The sequence below is a fragment of the Pelmatolapia mariae genome, linkage group LG14 (genome assembly GCF_036321145.2).
Source record: "Pelmatolapia mariae isolate MD_Pm_ZW linkage group LG14, Pm_UMD_F_2, whole genome shotgun sequence".
Lineage (NCBI taxonomy): Eukaryota > Metazoa > Chordata > Actinopteri > Cichliformes > Cichlidae > Pelmatolapia > Pelmatolapia mariae.
In genome coordinates, this window is record NC_086239.1 from 20,108,102 (window position 1) to 20,127,505 (window position 19,404).

General features: G+C 41.7%; 1 protein-coding gene across 2 annotated transcripts in view; it reads left to right on the plus strand.

Moving 5' to 3' along the window:
• The window catches only part of LOC134640951 (lissencephaly-1 homolog), a 39,830-nt gene extending 20,781 nt beyond the window's left edge, over positions 1-19,049 (plus strand). For both annotated transcript variants that reach the window (XM_063493059.1, XM_063493060.1), the window contains exons 3-11: positions 1,074-1,158; positions 5,065-5,139; positions 5,402-5,608; positions 10,058-10,226; positions 11,570-11,672; positions 11,810-12,038; positions 14,211-14,312; positions 14,434-14,590; positions 15,593-19,049. In XM_063493059.1, coding sequence (XP_063349129.1) covers positions 1,074-1,158; positions 5,065-5,139; positions 5,402-5,608; positions 10,058-10,226; positions 11,570-11,672; positions 11,810-12,038; positions 14,211-14,312; positions 14,434-14,590; positions 15,593-15,666 — 1,201 coding nt within the window. In that variant the 3' untranslated portion in view covers positions 15,667-19,049. The remainder of the gene's footprint in view (positions 1-1,073; positions 1,159-5,064; positions 5,140-5,401; positions 5,609-10,057; positions 10,227-11,569; positions 11,673-11,809; positions 12,039-14,210; positions 14,313-14,433; positions 14,591-15,592) is intronic.
• The last annotated feature ends 355 nt before the right edge of the window (positions 19,050-19,404 follow it).

Below are 19,404 nucleotides of genomic sequence, written 5' to 3' on the forward strand. Positions count from 1 at the left end.
CTTTGTCGCAGTTAAACTGGTAGTTGCCACAAGAACATTAAATTATGCTCAGGCTCAAATTATAATTGAAATTGCAAAATCACCAAGTGGAAGAATTGAAATATATAATCCACTTTTGTTGTGCACCCTCCTGAGAGTCTAATTAGGTGGAAAATAAAAAGCCCGAACTGTTTGATACTGACTTGAACCTCATTAATAACTCTTGGTAAATTGAACTGCTGCTGAGGCTGCAGTCATGAACCAGACGTGCGTGCGTGTGTGCATGTGTACGTTTGCCGTGTGCCCCACAGGGGTCTTTGGGTTTCCCTAGAAGACAAAAACAGGAAGAATGAAGGTAGCTTCCTCTGTCCCTGCTCTGCCTCACTACTCTATTGTCTTTCCTATCTAGCCATCTCTCTTCACATATTTGAAATAGTAGGACTGTTATGCACTGCTGTCACCATCCTCACACCACCTTTTGTGCTGTCTTGCTCAAAAGAGCTGGTGTCTTTGAACATCTGCAGATTTGGTTCTTAAACTCAGGCGATAGACTGTTTTTAAAATAACAACAGCCAGAAGCTCGTAGAGGTCACAGGGGTTATTCCCTCCCACCTCCATGATTTCTCTCTGTTTTCCTTCTCTGTGCAAGTAGGTGATGGTGGGATGTATACTGGCTTTCATTTTCCCTATATCTACACCACAGGGGAGTCGTCCATTCCCATTATTTGCCCACAGCAACAAGAGCTCATTATAGAAGCCAGACAGATATGTTCTCAATTTTTGTCAGATGGGTGGAGAAGGGTGGGTGTGCCTGTGTGAGTGTAAGAGCGAGTGAGGAGTGTGTATTTTTTCTATTGGTAGTGTTAAGTAAGCATTTTTATTATTATATAGTATGATAACAGTCTGGAAGTGTGAAAAGCTTATAAACTGTCTTTGTCTGGCACGTTTCCTGAACCTGCTGATTTTTCTGTCTTTGTTTCACCCTGCTGAATGCAGCTTCATTACTTGCGCCGTCGTTTCTGGTGGCAGCTTAACTACTATCTTGTCTGCTAATCAGGAACGACTAATTATGGTTCCTCTTTGTCTGTTTTCAGAAATCGAGCCATAGCCGATTATCTACGTTCCAATGGATATGAAGAAGCATACTCCACCTTCAAGAAGGAGGCGGAATTGGATAATGTGAGTAGATTAAGGACAGACACATACATCCACACAGCCAAGCAGACCAATTTAAACAAACAGTAGGTGTTGATTTCCACTTTATTTCCCATCATGAACATGTTTTTTTTTTTTGGGGGGGGGTTTTGGTCAGTATGTTCAGGAGTGTGACCTGGAGCACCTGTTCCTGGTCAGGATGCTCTGTCTGATTGGTGTGGCTTGTGCTACAAGCCTCTTTTAATTAAATTAATATATATTAACATATATACTTTAAAAAAAAACATTAATAGCTCTCCTTTCTGATGAAATATGAATGTATTAATTCCTTCTGTCACCATTTTATTAGGCACATCTATCACAAATGTTGGGCCCTGAAGTCTTATTTTTATGCTGCTTATATTGAGTGTTTTGGACACTCTCATGGAATGTGGAGGGTTAGTGGTGCCGCACTTACACTTACATTTCTTTCTTTTGTGTCAGCCCCTAAAAACAACATCTGGGTCATGTTCTTTTCCTCGATGTACCTTTCCTCTTCTTGCTTAGTGTGAATTTTCTGGTGTAGCTATAGCATTAGGAGCAATGCATAAAACAAACCAGACAACTACAGTGATCGACACGCAGTTAATCTTACATGCACAAAAGATCTTGAAGTTCAGTTTATGTTGACATTGTTTTAGACAGGTGTGAATTGTAATGTTGTTTTATTTATTTATAATGTATGCATTGTAACAAAAATACCAAACATCTAATGTAATTAAGAAATGTGAATCCAGCACTCAATTCCAGCACTCACAGTGGGAGAGGTGGGACTTCACTGCTTGGCTGGATTTAGGGGTACGTGTTGAAAAGGTCAAGCATCTTCACCTGGGGTGTTTAGTAACTTAAAATTAGCAACATGAACCACAAGAAAAGTATGACTTTGTGAGTAATTGTCATTTTATTGTAGGTTAAATCAATAAACACCAGTCAGTCACCTGTGTTAGTTGTCACTTAAAACTCATTCATTGCATTTTTTTCACATGATATGGAGTGTAGTAAGGAGCCTAAAATAAAATATGTGCCCTTTAGAGCTTATTGTGTATTGTTTGTCATGTTATTACTTATTTGTTTAAAGCTCTCTTCACCTGAGAGCGTTTCTCATCTCACTCTTGCTCTTCTGCCTTGTGGCACATTTTCTTTTCCATTGCCTTCACATGACACCACACTCCCCTCTCTTCTGTGTCTTCATCCGTTATTCTCCCACTTGATCTCCACGTGGCAGGCCTTTGGAAGCAGGGTGAATAATGGATGAATGGCACAGAGGGATTGGTGCAGCCTGTTGGGTATCGGCCACACGCACCTTGACGGGACTCGGCTAAACAGACGAAGCATTTAAAAAAAAAAAAAAGAAAAAAAAAAGATTGTTATTTTTAGGACTGTTAAGTATGTTACCTGTTTTCTTTTAATGCCTTTTAAGTGTGGTTGGGTTTTGTTCTTACTGGTGAATTAAGTGTTCCTCAGTGTGGCTCTTTGTGGATGTTTGAGAAGCAGTTTAAAGTTAATGTCATGACAGACTGGGTGCACTGGTAGGAATAATTAATGTAGGTCATGCTCCAGTATTTTCTTGCCTTTTTGAAGGAAAGTATACATACCTGCATGCACAGATAAACATGTGCACGCCTTTTTATTAGCCACTGCCAATTGGCTGGTAGGCAGAAGTGAAGTCTGGCACTCACTTTTTGTGTGTGTGTGTGTGTGTGTTGTCCAGGCAGATGGCAGATTAGACGATTGCAGACTTGTCCAAACTGGGTTCCCCCACTCAGTCCATCTGAGATAGATCTGCTCGATTTCTTCACAGGGCTCCGTACATGTCTTTGTCTCTCTTTCTTGTTAACACCTCCTGTAGCCCTGAGAAATCACCTCTTGCCACGGAAACGTGTTAAATATAGGCTTCGACATCACCTGCAGCTCTCCACACCTCCAGGATGTCTGGAAACAGACACGGCTGAGTAGGGGGCTGTGAAATTGGAGCGCACTGCTAATTTTCTCCCTCACTGACACCCGTGGCTGTCTGTCAGCGTGGGTTTTTGATGCTTTGGTACTTGCACCCTAAAGGCATGGATGTGCATAGAGTCCTCCAAAACTGTTGCATTGTTTATAGAGCGAGGCAACACTTGAGATTTACACTTTAAATAATATTTCAGAAAAAAAGATAAAATGCTCTGCTTGGTTATTATTATGGTTATGTATTTAGATTAGTTTTTCCCCCTTTAGTTTCTAGAGTAAGTTTGCCTGTTTCAGTTTAGTTGTGTGTTTTTTTTGTTAGTTTGGGGTTTTTCTTGGGAATGCGGGTGGTGTTTTTGTTTTGTTTTGTTTGTTTTTTTTTCTCCACTGATATGATACTTGTTTCTAACTTCTTACATTAATAATACAAACAAAACACTTCATTACTCACAGACATCCCAGTCTCTCTAAATGTGCACTAAAGCATGCTGTTTGCTTGTTGGCTTGACTAAACTGACAAAGACTAAACCTAAGGACCTTTCCTGTTTGTTTTTGTTTCACTGTTATTTTCATTCTTTTTAAGAGTTACATTTTTAGTTGTATTGCAGTAACTTGAAGCTTTGTCCACACTTATTTTTAGTTCTAAGTTCGTCTTTAGTTTATAGTTTATGTCAAATATTACTCGATTTGAGTTTTTATCTCAAAGATTTGTTGATTTTCTTTGACTAGTGTAACTGAAGGTCATGAGAGTGAGTGATTTTTTTTTTTTTTTTATTATCATTATTATTATTTTAAAGGCATTTAATGACACTATGCATTGTTACTTTGATAAACAGTATGTATTTACACAGAGCTAACTTTGTGTATAAAAGAATCCACTCAAAGAGGTGTGTCATGTTTTATTGGTTGATGTTTTCTGTCGGGGTTTCCCCGGTGGTAGCCTTCCAGCTTGAACTGGTGAAGGTCCCTAAGAATAGAAATCTAAATTATGGCAGAAAATAGTATTTTTAACATTTACTTGATGTAATTTGTAGAAATGTAAAACCTAATTCATAAGACTATTAGGTAAGCTGTGATAAGTTTGTTTATTGCTGTATGTAATCTTATAAAATGGTAAGGCTTGCGGGTTAATTGGTAGCAGTCTATAAAACGCTGGTAATTAGCATCAAAGAGTGCTGCTGGAACCACGTGCCACCACTGGGCCAACATCATTTATTTTGTTGTGTGTGGTGAATAAATCCCTGGTTGGTCTGCACCTCAACTCTGCCGCAAGCCTCCTATTTCAGTCATACCACTGCTGGCCTTTCTAATAAAGAATCAAATGATTTTTAAAGACATGCTCTGTGAGACTGTCAATCTCTACATATATGGTATTTAACTTTTGGTGCATATGTAGTGACACAGAAAGCACGACACTGCAGTGTTTTGTTTCCTCTGTTGCCTGTTTGTGCCATGAAGCCAGTTACGTAAAAGGTAGAGTCCAACTCGAGGAATAAGCCTGCAGGTGGAATCAGGCTTCAGTCTGCCACAAGTTAACTTCTACCACTGCTTCCAGGACCGGGTGTGTGGCTGTGAGGCTGTAAGCCTTTCTTGTCTGCAGGAGATTAGCTTGTGTGAGGAGGATTAGGACTTGGTGTGTGTGTGTGTGTGTGTGTGTGTCATACAGTAGGTTGGCAGTGTCCTGCAGTTGGTGTTGGCCTGTGAAGGGTGTGTAAATAATCCCCCCCCCCCCCCCCCCCCCACCTTTTTGGGGTTTTTTTTGTTGTTGTTTGTTTTTTCTTTTTTTCTTTTTTCTAACTATAGCCAGATCTCACTATGCCCCTACCCACCCTTGACACGCGCACACACACAACATGCTCCTCACCGATTATGCTAAGCCCATGACTTTGATTGACTTTCTTTGTCAGTTTTTCTGATACCCCCCCCTCACACTTTTCTCCCCAGAATGAAGAACTGGATAAGAAGTACGCTGGCCTTTTGGAAAAAAAATGGACCTCAGTCATCAGATTACAAAAGAAGGTTTGTGAGCTTCTTTTTTTTTCCCTCCTCAAAGAAAGCTTGTGAGGATTGTAGTCTTGTGAAAGGTTCGTGATATTAGTGCTGAAGCAGTTGTTAACACTGAAATGAAGTCTGTCAAAGAAAGCAATGACACCACTGTTGATGTAAAATACTAACTTAAACAAATACAATAGTCTCGTGATTCCATGTTCCTTCTCTCGTATCACCTAAATGTACATTTCAATATGCTTCACCAGCTTTTGTCCCTGTGCTCTCTGGCTAGGTGATGGAGCTTGAATCCAAACTAAACGAAGCTAAAGATGAGCTCACTCTGGGTGGGCCCGTTACTCAGAAGCGTGACCCCAAAGAGTGGATCCCACGCCCACCAGAAAAGTACGCGCTGAGTGGCCACCGCAGTCCGGTCACCCGTGTAATCTTCCACCCTGTCTTCAGTGTCATGGTGTCAGCCTCTGAGGACGCAACAATAAAGGTCAGTCCTGCTGGTTTCAAGTCGAAGAGCCAAGAGTTTCCAAATAAAATCTGCAGTAGGTGATTTCACTGACAAATTTGTCTTGGGGCTCAGGTTGCACATAACAGTCCAAATAACTTTTGAAGTTTTTAATGGAGCCCTGCAGGACTGTGCTCTCCCTTTGCACATGATCCGATAACCCTGATCTACTGATGTTTGTTGTTCTGCTCAGCATAGCTGCTGATGGTGGCCCCAGTGAGTCTTATGATGAGTTCAGAACATTTCAGCTTTCCAGGGATAAAAACACTGACAGTTTTGTCTTCAGTATCCTTGTCTCTAAATTCAAGCATCGTACTAATCAGAGTTTAAGAAATGGTCTCAAACTGTGTTTGTGGAGCTGGATTTTTAAGCTCGGTTAATTATTTAGTTTAAAAGGAGAGTAATAAAGACAGTTGTGTTAAGTAGACTGGTATGGGTATCCCAGCAGTGGATGTGCACTTTGCTGAGAAAATGTGCATTTTGTTTAGAGTCACAGCTTTTAGAAGAATTTCTACAAATCCAGTTATTCAGTGTTTGATGCCTTCTATTCCCAGCATGCACAGATGGCACAGCTGTCGCTCTGCATGGGTAATATTTGAGTATGCTAATGTTTTAATTCATGATGTTTGGACTAAAACAGGCATTTACGCTTGTGAGAAATGTTCAAATGCAATATTGCGTGTATATCATGGCTTCAAAGACCCAAAAAATGACTCCATGAGTGGTTTGTGTGTCTGATTTGGGAGCTTCCTCATATCAGAGGTAAAGATGTATGCAGCATAAATCAGTGTTTAAAAATTGCTTTATAACCTTGTTTTATCAGTCCAGTTTTCCCCTTTCACTTTGTGCTTAATGTAAGCTGTCTTTAAAGAGTAGAGGATGGGTTCAATTCTTTCATTTCAATGGTTTTGGTGTCCAAAAACAAATTATTTTTTTAAACATGGCGTTTTCCTTTTACAAGATATGTTTGCGTTGTAGGCAGTGAAAAGATGCATTCATATATTGATTGGCCTTTTTAAATTTTTGGTATTTTGAATATGCTGTCATTGTCAAAACATTAAAAAAAAAACTTTTATGGAGACTGAAGAAGTAATTTGGCCCAGTGATCAAAATACATGCACATGAACAGAATCTGCATTCTTGGACCCTGACTTTAGAGTATTACTGCAGTAACCTCCTCCTGATTAGAGATTTAAAAATGATCTCCTTTTTTTTGTCTTTTAATTTAAAGCCCGCTTGGTGGCATTTTTAACTCAAACACCTTTTGTTCTCTTCTTTGGATGATGCTTCCCTTAGCTTTCCCTTTACTGCTCTGACTCTCCTTGCTAGATATACTCTGGATTATACGAGTATCTGTCTCTGTGTCTTGTATTTATTCGTGGATTCTTTTATATAAACTCTGTGTTCTGTCTCTGGGCTGTTTTTGCAGCTGCGTTTCTCCACTGCTTCACTGAACAATGCCAATACTCCGTTGAGCTGTTTGTTATCTGTATATTTTATTCATGAGACAATAACAGACATTTGTACATCTCCTCCTTGGCTACACCCACGCAGCAGGGAATTCTCTCTCACTCCGTTTTGGCATCTTCTTCCTTTTCCAGCCCCGCCCTCCAACTCGCTCCCCCCACTGCACCCCCTCCTCTCAGCATCCTGGCACATTTATCTTCCACTTAAACCATTAGCTGCCCCACCATGACTCCATGCCATCAGCTGTCTGTCCCTCAGGAGCAGGGAGGCCCTGGGCCCAAATCTTAAAACTGAGCCCGGATTTCAGGCAAATCTTTTCCCTGTCACCTCCACTCTCTGCACCCTGCTATGAATCCCCCATTTGTCCTACTTTTCATCTCCTAAACCCGTTGTGTTTAATTTTTTTTAACAAGGAACGGACCCCTTTACTCAGAAAAGGCCAGACTGAGAATCTTGTCAGCTGCCTGACCTCATAATCAGGCCGCCTGTTAACATGTGGGAGGCAGTAGATGTTAGCTTGGTTTCGCATGAGGACCCGGGGTAAGGTGGGGTGGAGTGTGGGGTAGCGTTCTCTCCTGAGATTAATCTGCCTCACAGCACATCAAAAGCTCACTAATTAACACCTTGTCTTATTTGTTTAATCTCCACAAAGAAAGCAGTAAACCTTTTTGTGGTCATTAACTGTAGTCACATTTCTGTTTGCTGCTACTCGAAGAAGTTAACTTCCTCTATAGCAACTGATTCAGAAACCTTTTCATTTATAGAGGAAACCAGCTTCATCAGAATTTTATTCTTGATGTACTAACCATCATTTTGATAAAAACAGGCATTTCTAACCTCGTAGTATTTTAACATGCAGCCTTGATTAGAAATGCATATGTTACCTTGTGTGGTTTGTGATCTTCATGCACCAGCAAATACCTCTCCAGCTCTGTACTGTACTATAACAGCTCAATGGGCAAACAGAGCTGGTACTGACTGATGTTTAAAATGCTGACTGGCCTGCTCATCGTTGGAGTAAGCAGCTTCATTTTCATTTGTGCTGACTGCTCAATATCTTTCTGCTTTTGTAGTTTTTTTTTTTATGATATTTTAGTTTATTAATCCCCAAAGCAGCACTGAACGCTCAGTAAAATAAAATGGATGATGACAAAATGTATAGTAGGTAAAAAAATTTTCAAAGCTTGAATAAATGCAATTAAGTAAATCAGTGTTTCTTAATGAGACTGTTTTTAAAATGTTTTCTAATGCCATTTATTGAAGTTATTAACAGTAACTTTGCTTGATGTTGCTGGCAAGTTGAAACTTTGTACCATAAACTACCAAGCTAATGGTACAATAACAAAAGCTGGCTGTAGGCCAGTAAATGGTGGGAGGGCTTTTGGAGGTCAGACTGCACACACACAAGCCCTTTAAGCCCTTTAGAGCTATGTTTCCTTACCTGTCACGTCTTTTGTGTTTTATGCTTGATTAAATTTAATTCCACTATTGGGGGGGGGAGAGAATGGTTAAATAATTTCATCACATGTTTGGTGAAAGGCAAAAACCTCTTTGGTGGGCCTCAAAATGTTTTATATGCAGGGAAGTTCTGACCGGAGGTAACTTTTCACTGTGTAGGTACTTTTATAATCCAATATCTGCAGCCATTGTGACAGATCATAAGACCACCTCAGGAAATGTTATTGGTAGGCTCTAACCAGCCAGGAATCAGAGTTTTTGACTTGGGTTGTACATTGTTAGAAACCCCCTGTACTTGTATCTTTTCATGGGATGTAAGCTGTTTTGTTTTTTTTTCTGTTTCAAATCCTGTTTGCCCTTTATTTTAAGTAACATCTCTGCATGGCAAAAATTTTAAAAAATTAAATTAAAAAATCAAAGAAACCAAACCCATAACCATACGTGAAAATAGGAGTGAACTGAGGGCTGTAAAACGAGTAAATCTACTCAAAATTTTAAAAAGGGTTTTTACACCTTAATATGATCACGGTGGTTTAAAAACAAAAAAACAAAAACAGCACTCTGAGGAACGTCTCAAAACTTTCTCTGACACCTTTTCTGCTGTGCTCGTAAGAAATCTCTCTTGATTTGCAACTATAACACCCTTTCATGTGTGTACAGCGTGCAAATCATGCTTCTGTGTGTGCTCAGGTACGCCACCAGGAGGTCAGGGTAATTTAAACAACTGAAGTGTGAGCTTTCTCATTGCTTTCCTCACAAATAGCACATGGAGAGTCTTCACATTATTAGCGACCTTTGATATTTTAAAAAAATCTACGATATTTTCACTGAACGAATGGAGGCTATTAATCAGTGCCAGTCTGAATCATCAGTCTTTCAGTGTAGAGTTACAGGTTAATGGATAGCTGTGCTTTAGCCTCTGCTCCTGAGTACTGTTATATGTGTGAGTGTGAAATGTGTACATCCAACAAAAGAGGGAGAGAGAACCACTGAATTCATCCAGGACAACCTCCCCCAGCCATCTGTAGCTTCCTCATGGGAAGAGGGCAAAGGAAACTATGAGGATGGGGGAGGTGATGGTAGGGGTCTCCCATCACCGTCTGCCCCAAAATTCCCCCACCCCAGGAGAGGAACCAAGGAAGGTTTATCCCTCCGTGACAAACCGTCTGTCTGCTTTAAAGCTAGAGACGCAGCAGCTTTCAGGCTAGAAAATTAGGCTTTTCTACACCATGCTCTGTCTGCAGCACTCAGGCTCAGCACAGTAACGTGTTAGCTTTTTTCTGGCCAAACTGCGACCCTGATGAGAAGCTCTAAGGTGCCACAGGCTCCAAAATGCATTCAGTATGTGCTTCCTTTGACTTATGCCATCAGTGCGTCTTATTGTTGTAACTATAATTTCAACAACGCAGAGCTACAGATGATGCAACGTTTGGGTGTGTGATGAAATGAAGTGTATCAGCGGTATATGAACTTAATGTTGACGAAGGGATTTGCTTTGTCCATCAGGTGTGGGACTATGAAACAGGAGACTTTGAACGCACGCTGAAGGGCCACACAGATTCAGTGCAGGACATCTCCTTTGACCACACAGGCAAACTGCTCGCGTCCTGCTCCGCAGACATGACCATCAAGCTGTGGGACTTCCAAGGCTTTGAGTGCATCAGGACCATGCACGGTAAGAAGATGAAGCTGTTGGTTTCTTTTCTCTAGTGGACCTTAATCACAGCTGCTGCCATTTTATATCCCCTTTGTTATGGTTTCCGCACCATGTGGTTCCAGTGCTCAGGTGCTACACATGCTGCTTGTTATCACATTTGATGGGCATCGACTCGCACCAACCCAAGCCGGGGAGTACATCTAGCTCTGGATTCAGCTCTTCTTAACCTAAAAATAATTTAAAATGTGTCCTCTGGCCCTGCTCGTTAATGGTCCACCTTACCAATGCTTTTCATCTTCAAACCTTGAATCTGAAGTGGCCACTGATGGCTGTCTGTGAAGTAGACATAAAAGAATATTTATTTTTGATGGGGGTGTAAGCCCTTCCTGGTGAGCAGACTAAACCCACTCAAGCATTCTTAAATTTATGCTGGAGTTGCAAATCCTGCGTTTTTGTGCAAGTGAGCAACAGATTTCACCGGTTGCCAGTCTTCTTTTTGGTGTAAATGAGTGTGAGCTGCTAGCACGCATCTATAAACAGACGAGCTGGGTTCGCTGCACAGAACTCACCAACGGCAATGGCTTTATTAATCTGAGCCTGCTGCTTACTTCTGTTAGCCACCATTTTCCCCCCTCCTTCTTTTTTACTACCATCTCTGTCCTCTTTTAATTCACTCAACCTTTCCTCCTTTTTAATCCACTCCTCCTATTTTAAATTTTAAATATCTTGGTGGAAACACACACACACACACGCGCACACACACACACAAAGAGAGGGGGAGAGAGAGGCCAACTGGTGAAGTAGATTAGTGCCGATTTGGACAGCAGCTTAATTACCCTCTTCAGCGCTAGATAGCACTTTTCTGTGTAGCTGCCACCCATTATTGTAGCCTGGTGGCATGTGCAAGTATACACACACACACACATACACACACACAGGCCTTTTAGAGTATGCTTACTGTTGTCTTCATCTATTTAGCAGCTTAAATATGGCCCAGCCTTTAGGTAATTGCGCGCCTCTTATTCTCTGTCGAACAAAAATGAGTGCCAAAGCTCCAGCATGTTGGCTTTCTTGCTTGTCAGCTTCTTTTTTTGCGGATGAATTATAACAGTGTTTGGGCCTTGTTTGGTGCTAAGCATGTGTTTTTAAATAAATAAATAAATTTTTGTTTCTAAATTTTGATTCTGGTGGTCAGATTGCAAGCAGAAAGACTAAAAGGATCATGTGTTGCAGTCTGAAATCATTAAATTACATTTCACAGCAGACTTAGATGTTATGTGGGCTTGTGCTGTTGGGTCTGTTTTCAGAGGCTCTGGGTCTCGCTGAATCTTTGTTTTTGTGTTTGTTTTTCTGTGTTCCAGGACACGACCACAATGTTTCGTCTGTAGCCATCATGCCCAACGGAGATCACATTATTTCTGCCTCCAGGGATAAAACCATAAAAATGTGGGAGGTGGCAACTGGGTATGCAAAAGACACCTTTAAGCTGTTCTTTAAACCATTGTGTGTTATTTAGTTTTAATTAAGCATGATGCTGGGTTTTAACTATTTGCAGCCACGCTGATAGCTTTCTAACTGCTTTCATGTTTTTTGTCCATTAGCTACTGCGTGAAGACCTTCACAGGCCACAGGGAGTGGGTCCGTATGGTACGACCCAACCAGGACGGCACGCTGATCGCCAGCTGCTCCAACGACCAGACAGTCCGCGTGTGGGTGGTGGCCTCCAAAGAATGCAAGGCTGAGCTGCGGGAGCACGAACATGTGGTGGAGTGCATCTCCTGGGCACCGGAGAGTGCCTACTCCACCATCCTCGACGCCACAGGCTCGGAGGTAAAAGATCTGCTCGGATACGTCTCATTTCTCCCAAACTCCTCGAGGTCCACACAGGTTTTGGTGTATGTGTTGGTTTGTTCTCATCAAATGTGCAGTTTCGCCTTGTATGAGTACAGTCACTGTTTGAGAACCCAGAAATGTTTCCTTCTAGCAGCCAGTGAGAGAAGTAAACATTTGTGGGAGGTGGCTTGAATCAAGACACAGTGATATCTCATCATGGATTGCTTTCCTTTATTTATTTTTTTGTTTATCCTATATTTACATAAAATGGAAGTTGACTCTAACACCTGTATCCGGCCACAAAAAGCAGCCGTAAGCTTTTCCTCCATTTCTGATCGTTGGTCATGCCAGCAGAGTCGACAGTCGGAGTCGAGAGTCTAAAGCCCAGTGTGAATTTTTTTCCTGAATTTTAAATATTTTTAACTCTCACTAATGCAAATTTGCCTCAGTTCACCTCTTTGCATAGATACTGTGAGACAATATCACTTCTTGTTTGGTGTGAACACACTGTAGGGTTTATATTACCTGAATTTGCAGTTCAATATGTTTTTGCCTCTTTTCCTGATTTTAAACCTGAGGTCAGATTGTATTATATTTGGAGGCATTAGTTTGGTACAGCCGTATTTAAAAAAAAAACAAAACGAAAAACTCAGTACTGCCTTACTGTTTCCATTAGAATTAAGAGGGTAAACAGCCAGGTGCTGAACTGTCAGCGCTTGATTTACTGATTATCTACACTTTATCAATCAAACACAGCATATCAGAACAAATACCCGACACCAACTGTGAAGCACGGTGGTGGAGGGGTGGTGATTTGAGGTTGTTTTGCAGCTACTTGTTATACAGACGACCTCTGTATACCAAAGTATTCCAGAGTCAGATGTGAAGCAATCTGAATGACAGATAAAGGCTTGGCTAAAACCAGGTCATGCAACAGGACAATGAGCCCAAGGTTGGATGGTTGCAAAAGAAAATAATCAAGGCGTTGCAATGATTAAAGTCCAGACTGGATTGAAGTGCTGTGCATAAACCGATGAGCAAACCTCAATGAACTGAAGCAACATTGTAAAGAAGAGAAGACCAGAGTTCCTCCATGGCAATTTGTGAGACTGACAAAATCAAACAGAAAGCGATTACTTCAAGTTATTTCTGCTCCAGGTGGATCTAAAAGCTGTTGAATCATAACGTGAACTTAATTGTTAACAGGATTGTATACAAACTGTGAGATCAGTTTATGTGTGAGAAGTAACCATCACTAGTGAAAAATATTTGTAGCTTCAAACATATCAAAACCAAATAAGACTTTGACTGATGATGGTGAGGAGATTGAGCCATGAGGCGGCCATTGCTGTACAGCCATGTGCTGCCAGTCACACACACAGAATCAGCCCGTCCTCCTGCCTCATGATCTCCAGTGTGTCTGATTGTAGCCTCGCAAATTTAAACACACATGCTCCCTCGCAGCAGTCGTCCCAATCTAACCTGTGTTCACAAAAGCTGACTTTTAGTGCTCTTTAAATAGTTGGGGTTTTTTTTGTTTGTTTTGTTTTTTTTTTTTAAACAAGCCAACGTAGTTGTTGGAATTGGGTGAACCTGCGGGCTGAGAGACCGCTGTTGTTATACAGATGTTTGCACATGTGCTCTCAGACTAGTTGCCAGCAACGTATAACACAAACGCTCAGAGGTGTTTAATTTAGGCTGCTCTCTGTGTTCTGGTACAGTGGTTTCTACACCAATGGGGTTTAATGTAGCCGCCTGCGTGTTTAAAGCAGTCACACCTATTAGACATGAAATATCTGATATTTGAACCTCTTCATTAACGTGCTACATACGCTCGGTGTTTAATGTCATTTTTGATTTATTTAAGCAGATCTTTTTCTGTCTGAATAATGAATTAAATTCATTTTTCTGCTGAAACAGGAACTGATGCTTTAACTTGTGTATTTAGTTTAGTGGGCCGAGCAGGCTTTCTCCTAGCTACAAGCACCAGTCCTTTCACCATTCAGCTGTAAAAATAAACCAAAGTAGCCAATTTAAACCTTTGATTTTGATTTATGTTTTTTATCATCTTTGTTCTTAGTCTGAACACATGCATAAAGTACAAATAATGAATTATACACACTAATATTTCAATCTCTTCCCCCCCGCCCCCCCCTTCTGCCCGACCAGTCCAAGAAGAGTGGGAAGCCTGGCCCCTTCCTACTCTCCGGCTCCAGAGACAAAACCATCAAGATGTGGGATGTCAGCACTGGCATGTGCCTTATGACGCTGGTGAGGAGCATTTTTGAAGTTTTTGTGTGTGCCACGTCCTTATTTTTGGGTGAAAATGTTTTAAGTGAAGATATATTTCTTCAGGAATCAGATGAGATGTGTGTTGCTGTATCTCATGCAGGTTGGCCATGACAACTGGGTGCGTGGGATCCTCTTCCACCCCGGAGGCAAGTTCATTGTGACCTGTGCAGATGACAAGACCTTAAGGATCTGGGACTACAAGAACAAGCGATGCATGAAAACCCTGAGTGCCCACGAACACTTTGTTACCTCTCTGGGTAAGCGCCCACCCCCCACCCCACCCCACCCACCCAAAGGCTTCTGCCATGGTATTGTTTGTCCACGTTGTCTCCCGAAGTTCTCCCTTGCAGGGTGTGAATACATGCTCCAGGGTATTTGCTTTACAGTTGCGGTGAAGAAGCCGAGCTTCTTTACCAGGCTCGCTCGCAGCTGAGGTTTAAAACGTAGACAAGCGCTGCAGGATTTTTTATTTATTTTTTATTCCCCCCTCTCCTCCCGCTCCCCAGTATCTGCGGCTTTTCAGCAGATCAAGGCTTGGTTAACTCTCCTGAGGAGCTCTTGAGCCAACTTTTCCTTGGCAAGCCGTTTGAAACCCAGTCCTCTTAAATCCTGCTTCAACCGGAGAGGATCGCTGTGAGCTATTGATGTGATGAGTTCTGGTGCAGTCTGAAAAAAGCAACAGAAGCACCTTTTGTTTGAAATCGGCAGAGAAAAAGAAACATCATTTTCCCCCCTTTTCTGTAGAGGTCTGTCATACAACACCACGAGCTCTTCCCCAAATATTTCTTCTTTAAAAACCTGATATTAACTCTGCAGTCTTTTTCACTGTGTTCATGTTCCCAGATGTCTGAGGGGTGGTTTTATTTTCAGTGATGACTCACTTTCTATTCAGTGACGGTAACATTAATAAATGCTCCCAGAACAAATGAGATTTTGTGGGCAGCTAACCAGCCACGCCCCTGAAATATCGTCAGATTCGTGTCAGGTCTACTTCATTTAAAAGGAAAAAAAGCAATGCCAAAACCAACAATAAGTGAAATGCCCCAAAGCTTTGCTTGTTCCTCAGAGCCTTACAGCTCCATTCTTGTCCACAAACATTGAAAACACATGCTTGATCCGAGCCAAAGGACGTCAAATAAACACATAACAGGTGTTGGATATATACTGGCCTGCTGGCCCAGAGGGGCAAAAATGTTGTCAATGTCACTGTAGCCAATTTGATGGTAACTCTGTTTTGTTTTTTCTCTTTTGCTCCACAGATTTCCACAAGGCCGCTCCTTATGTGGTCACCGGGAGCGTAGATCAAACGGTAAAAGTTTGGGAGTGTCGCTGATTTGGACCTTGAGAGGATTGGACCACAACCCTGACCACCCAGGCGCTCCTCCTGCCATCCCACTTACCCTTTCACCTCCCTCCCTCACCTTAAACCCGAACCATCTCCTCCCTCCTTCCCCTCCACCCCCGCACATCTCGGTCCCCTTCTGTCGCACTCACCGCCATGGTTATTTATCCATCGCACTCTCTCTGGTCCAGTAATTTTTTTTTTTTTTTTTTTGTCCTTCTGTGTAAATTATTCCTGGATGTAGATCGAGCTATTAAATGTTACACAAAAGTATTCTTGCATGGTAATCCAAAATTGTATACTGTAAATTTACATGACGTTGTCTAGAAGTACCATAGGTTTAACAACGGGGCTCGCGGAGCCTCCACCGACCAACCGAAGGCGGATGTTTTTGACTGGGTGTGAAACGTAGGGCACTAAAAACCGATAATTTAAGAAATGACAGTGTCTTTATGTGTAAGATTTATTTTTGTCTATTTTTTTATTTAGGATTTTTCTTTTTCCCCCCTCTCTCTCTCTCTCTGTTATTTCTCTCCTTCACTGTCGTAGTCTGTCGGTGCCTAGCTCGGTGAAACGTTTAAGAGACGAGGCAGGAGAAACGTATATGTGGGGCTTTGTTATTGAAATAATCTGTAGCTTTATAACATCACTTCTCAAGTGTGCATACCATTTCTCTTCATGTGGATCTAGGTAATATTTTAATGGCTGTATATACGAATGTTTCAAACTGTGTCCTTGGACCTCGGGGGCTTGAAAACGGCTTTGTACTCATTGTCACGGTGGCACATGAATTGCTGCTGGACTTTAGATAAATTATCCCATTTTTAAAATGCGTGGCTTTGCGAGTAGCTACACTAAGCTTGTTTTTTTCTTCTTTTGTTTTTTGTTTTTTTAAAACAAGAAGCCTGATGTAGCGAGCGAGTTTCGCCGTCAGTGAGCGCCCTGGTCGCTGAGCAGACTTTGGGGATTACACCCGTTTAATCTGAGTAAAGATCTCGGGCGTGCCTCCCTTTTTAGGAGACGTTTTCCCTTCACCTCCTCAGTCAGACGCAGCCGGATCTCGTAGCCACGTCTCTCGCCTCCTGACCTGGTCGGCTGTGGCGGGGGGGTTTGGAGCACCAAAGGAAAGTCTGAAGATGCTCAGTTGTCCCGCTTCGCCCTCTGAAGGCTTAAAAAAAATAACACAGTGAACTGGCTAATGACAAGGAGTCAAATTGAGCGCCCCCTGGGTTCCATATCTGGTATGTGCAAGGATCTGTAATTTTTGAGTTATACCTTGTGCATAAAGAAATCGGTTTTGAGTACTGAAATAATACAAAGAAGCCAGTTTTCTGTGAAAATAAATGTAAATTTAGCTTGTTATCAATTAAGAAGCCTGGCAATTTTTTTACTGTCGCCGTAAACTGATAACCCTAGCCGGGAATGAGGATTAGTGAGGAAATGCCGGATAACTGCGGAGGTCGTCTCGTCTGGACGGTTTATACTTTAACTCTTTACCCTTTGAAAGCCTTCTGGGAGTAACCCTGGAAACGCTTTCCTGAACTGAGCAGTTTGTCATATTTCAGACCTGCTTTACAACAAAATGACTGGGTTTGTATCTGCAGCTATCCTTAGAAAAACCCTGAAACTATTCTGATTGTCAAACCACGTCTTTATTGATATATGCAGAGGTGTCAAAACTCATCTTAAAGGGTACAGAGAAAGACAACACTAACACCCGAGGGTCTCCACAGACAAATCTCTCCTGAGTGGCTTTCCTCAAAAGTTCTGATTTTGGATTAAATGCTGAAGAGACAACCATTCCACTTCCCTCATAGGACACAAACATAATGAAAAATACATGAAACATCTTGCGTCTAGCTGTAGCTGCCAAGGTGATTCGTTAATCTTGCACATCCCTGTTTTTTTGTTTTGTTTTGTTTTTTTCACTGAAGCTTTGTTCATTCACTGGTGATCAAAGAAAACATTAATGATGTTGATGAAGCGTTTAAATTAAATAAAAAAAAATTAAAAAAAACAACAAAAAAACAAAACACTTATAATTTCCGATTAGCCGTGTCATTCCGGTGCATCTCTTGGCTAATAAAGAATTCCACTGCTTTAACCGATCTTCTTATCTTAGCTTCTTTGCCAAGTTTTTCCTCTCTTCCTGTGTGTAACTGGATGTGGTGATCTGCTGCTCAAGCTCTTGCTAGTGGCCACTGTGAGCCTAAATGTGACCTGGTGATGTAGCACCGCTGCATGTAAGCCTGCTCCCAGAGGCGGAGCTGTCCGAACATGACGTTTTAAATGATTTGGTGAATGATTGACTTAAAAAAAATTGGCGAATGAGTGCTTATTTGCCTTCTTCCTCTTCAGCGTTAATGATAATGGTGTTGGTGCCACGCTGTTGGCATCACAGAGAAATCGAGTAATTGTTTTTTCCCCAAACTGATCCTGGGTTCGGACAGCTCTGATCTCTGGTTGTAGGACAGCTGGTTTTGTTGTGTGTGATGCTATTCGAGGGAGGTTTGACAGCCTCCTCCTTCTGTACATGCAATGGGATTGTGGCAGACTAGGATGTCCCAAAGGAGAAACCCTCTCTTTCAGGGAATATTACTGATGTCTCCCTTTTGGTGCAGTGCCCCTTTGCCCCCTTTTTTTTTTTTCTCCCTATTAGCTGTTTTTTTTCCTCTGTACAGAACATCTGAGTCAGAGGCTTTGGATGAAGAGGGTAAATTTTTGTAGTACAGTTTGGCTAACAGAGATGCCAACGTGTTAAATGTTCTAGCTGAAGCCAAAAATGGAGACATTTGTCTGTACAATCGGGTTTATCTTGAGAAAGCAGCCTCCTTGGTGGTCCAGACGCTGCGACCAGCCTTTTTGAAAAGTCTCCTCAGGATCACGCTATGACATGCCAGACCACAAAATGTAAAGGAAAAAAACTTATGCCCCTTGATTTTACTTCAAGGAGGAAGGTGATGATCAGAGGTCAGGACGATGTGCGTTCTGTTTATTTTGTAATAATCGGTTGGGGGAGGGGGGGAAAAAGGAAGGAAAAAGACTAAAAGCAAACCTACAACATGGCTGATGATGTATGCAAGTGTTGGGAAAATCCCCTTTTGACATTCGCAGGTCCAAAGCAATCCCTGTGCTGCTCTGGTCTGGTGTGTGAAGGGACCGACGGACAGCTTTTTACTGTCTGTGGGTCGTTTCCCTCGGCCCTCTGTAACCTGCCTGTGAACCACACACGAGGACTTCAGACTTCACAACAAGCTCCTACAGGAAAGCTCATGATGTTATTGCCACTATGGTCTCACTCTTCACACAGCAAACTGTTAACAATATACCTGGATGTCATTATTGTTTGCGATATAATAAAAGAAGAAAATCTACATCTGTGTCACCTGATTATTTCTTTAGAGAAGCTAGCCAGGGGCTCTGGAAAAGTAGAGATGGGTATTGTTGTGGGGGGGAAATCAGCCTTTTATTTTATTATTATTTTTTTTCTTTTAAAACAATTTGCATGCAGCATGGTTGTTGGTGCTATACAGGCTGGCCTGAGTATTTCAGAACCTGCTGATCTGCTGGGATTTACACACGCACACAGACACTTTTAGAGTTTACAGATGATGGTCTGAACAAGAGAAAATATCCAGATGTGGCAGTATGTCAAAAGAGACATAGGAAGGCAACAATAACTCAACCATCCCTTACAACCAAGGCATGCGAAAGACCATCTGTGCTGTA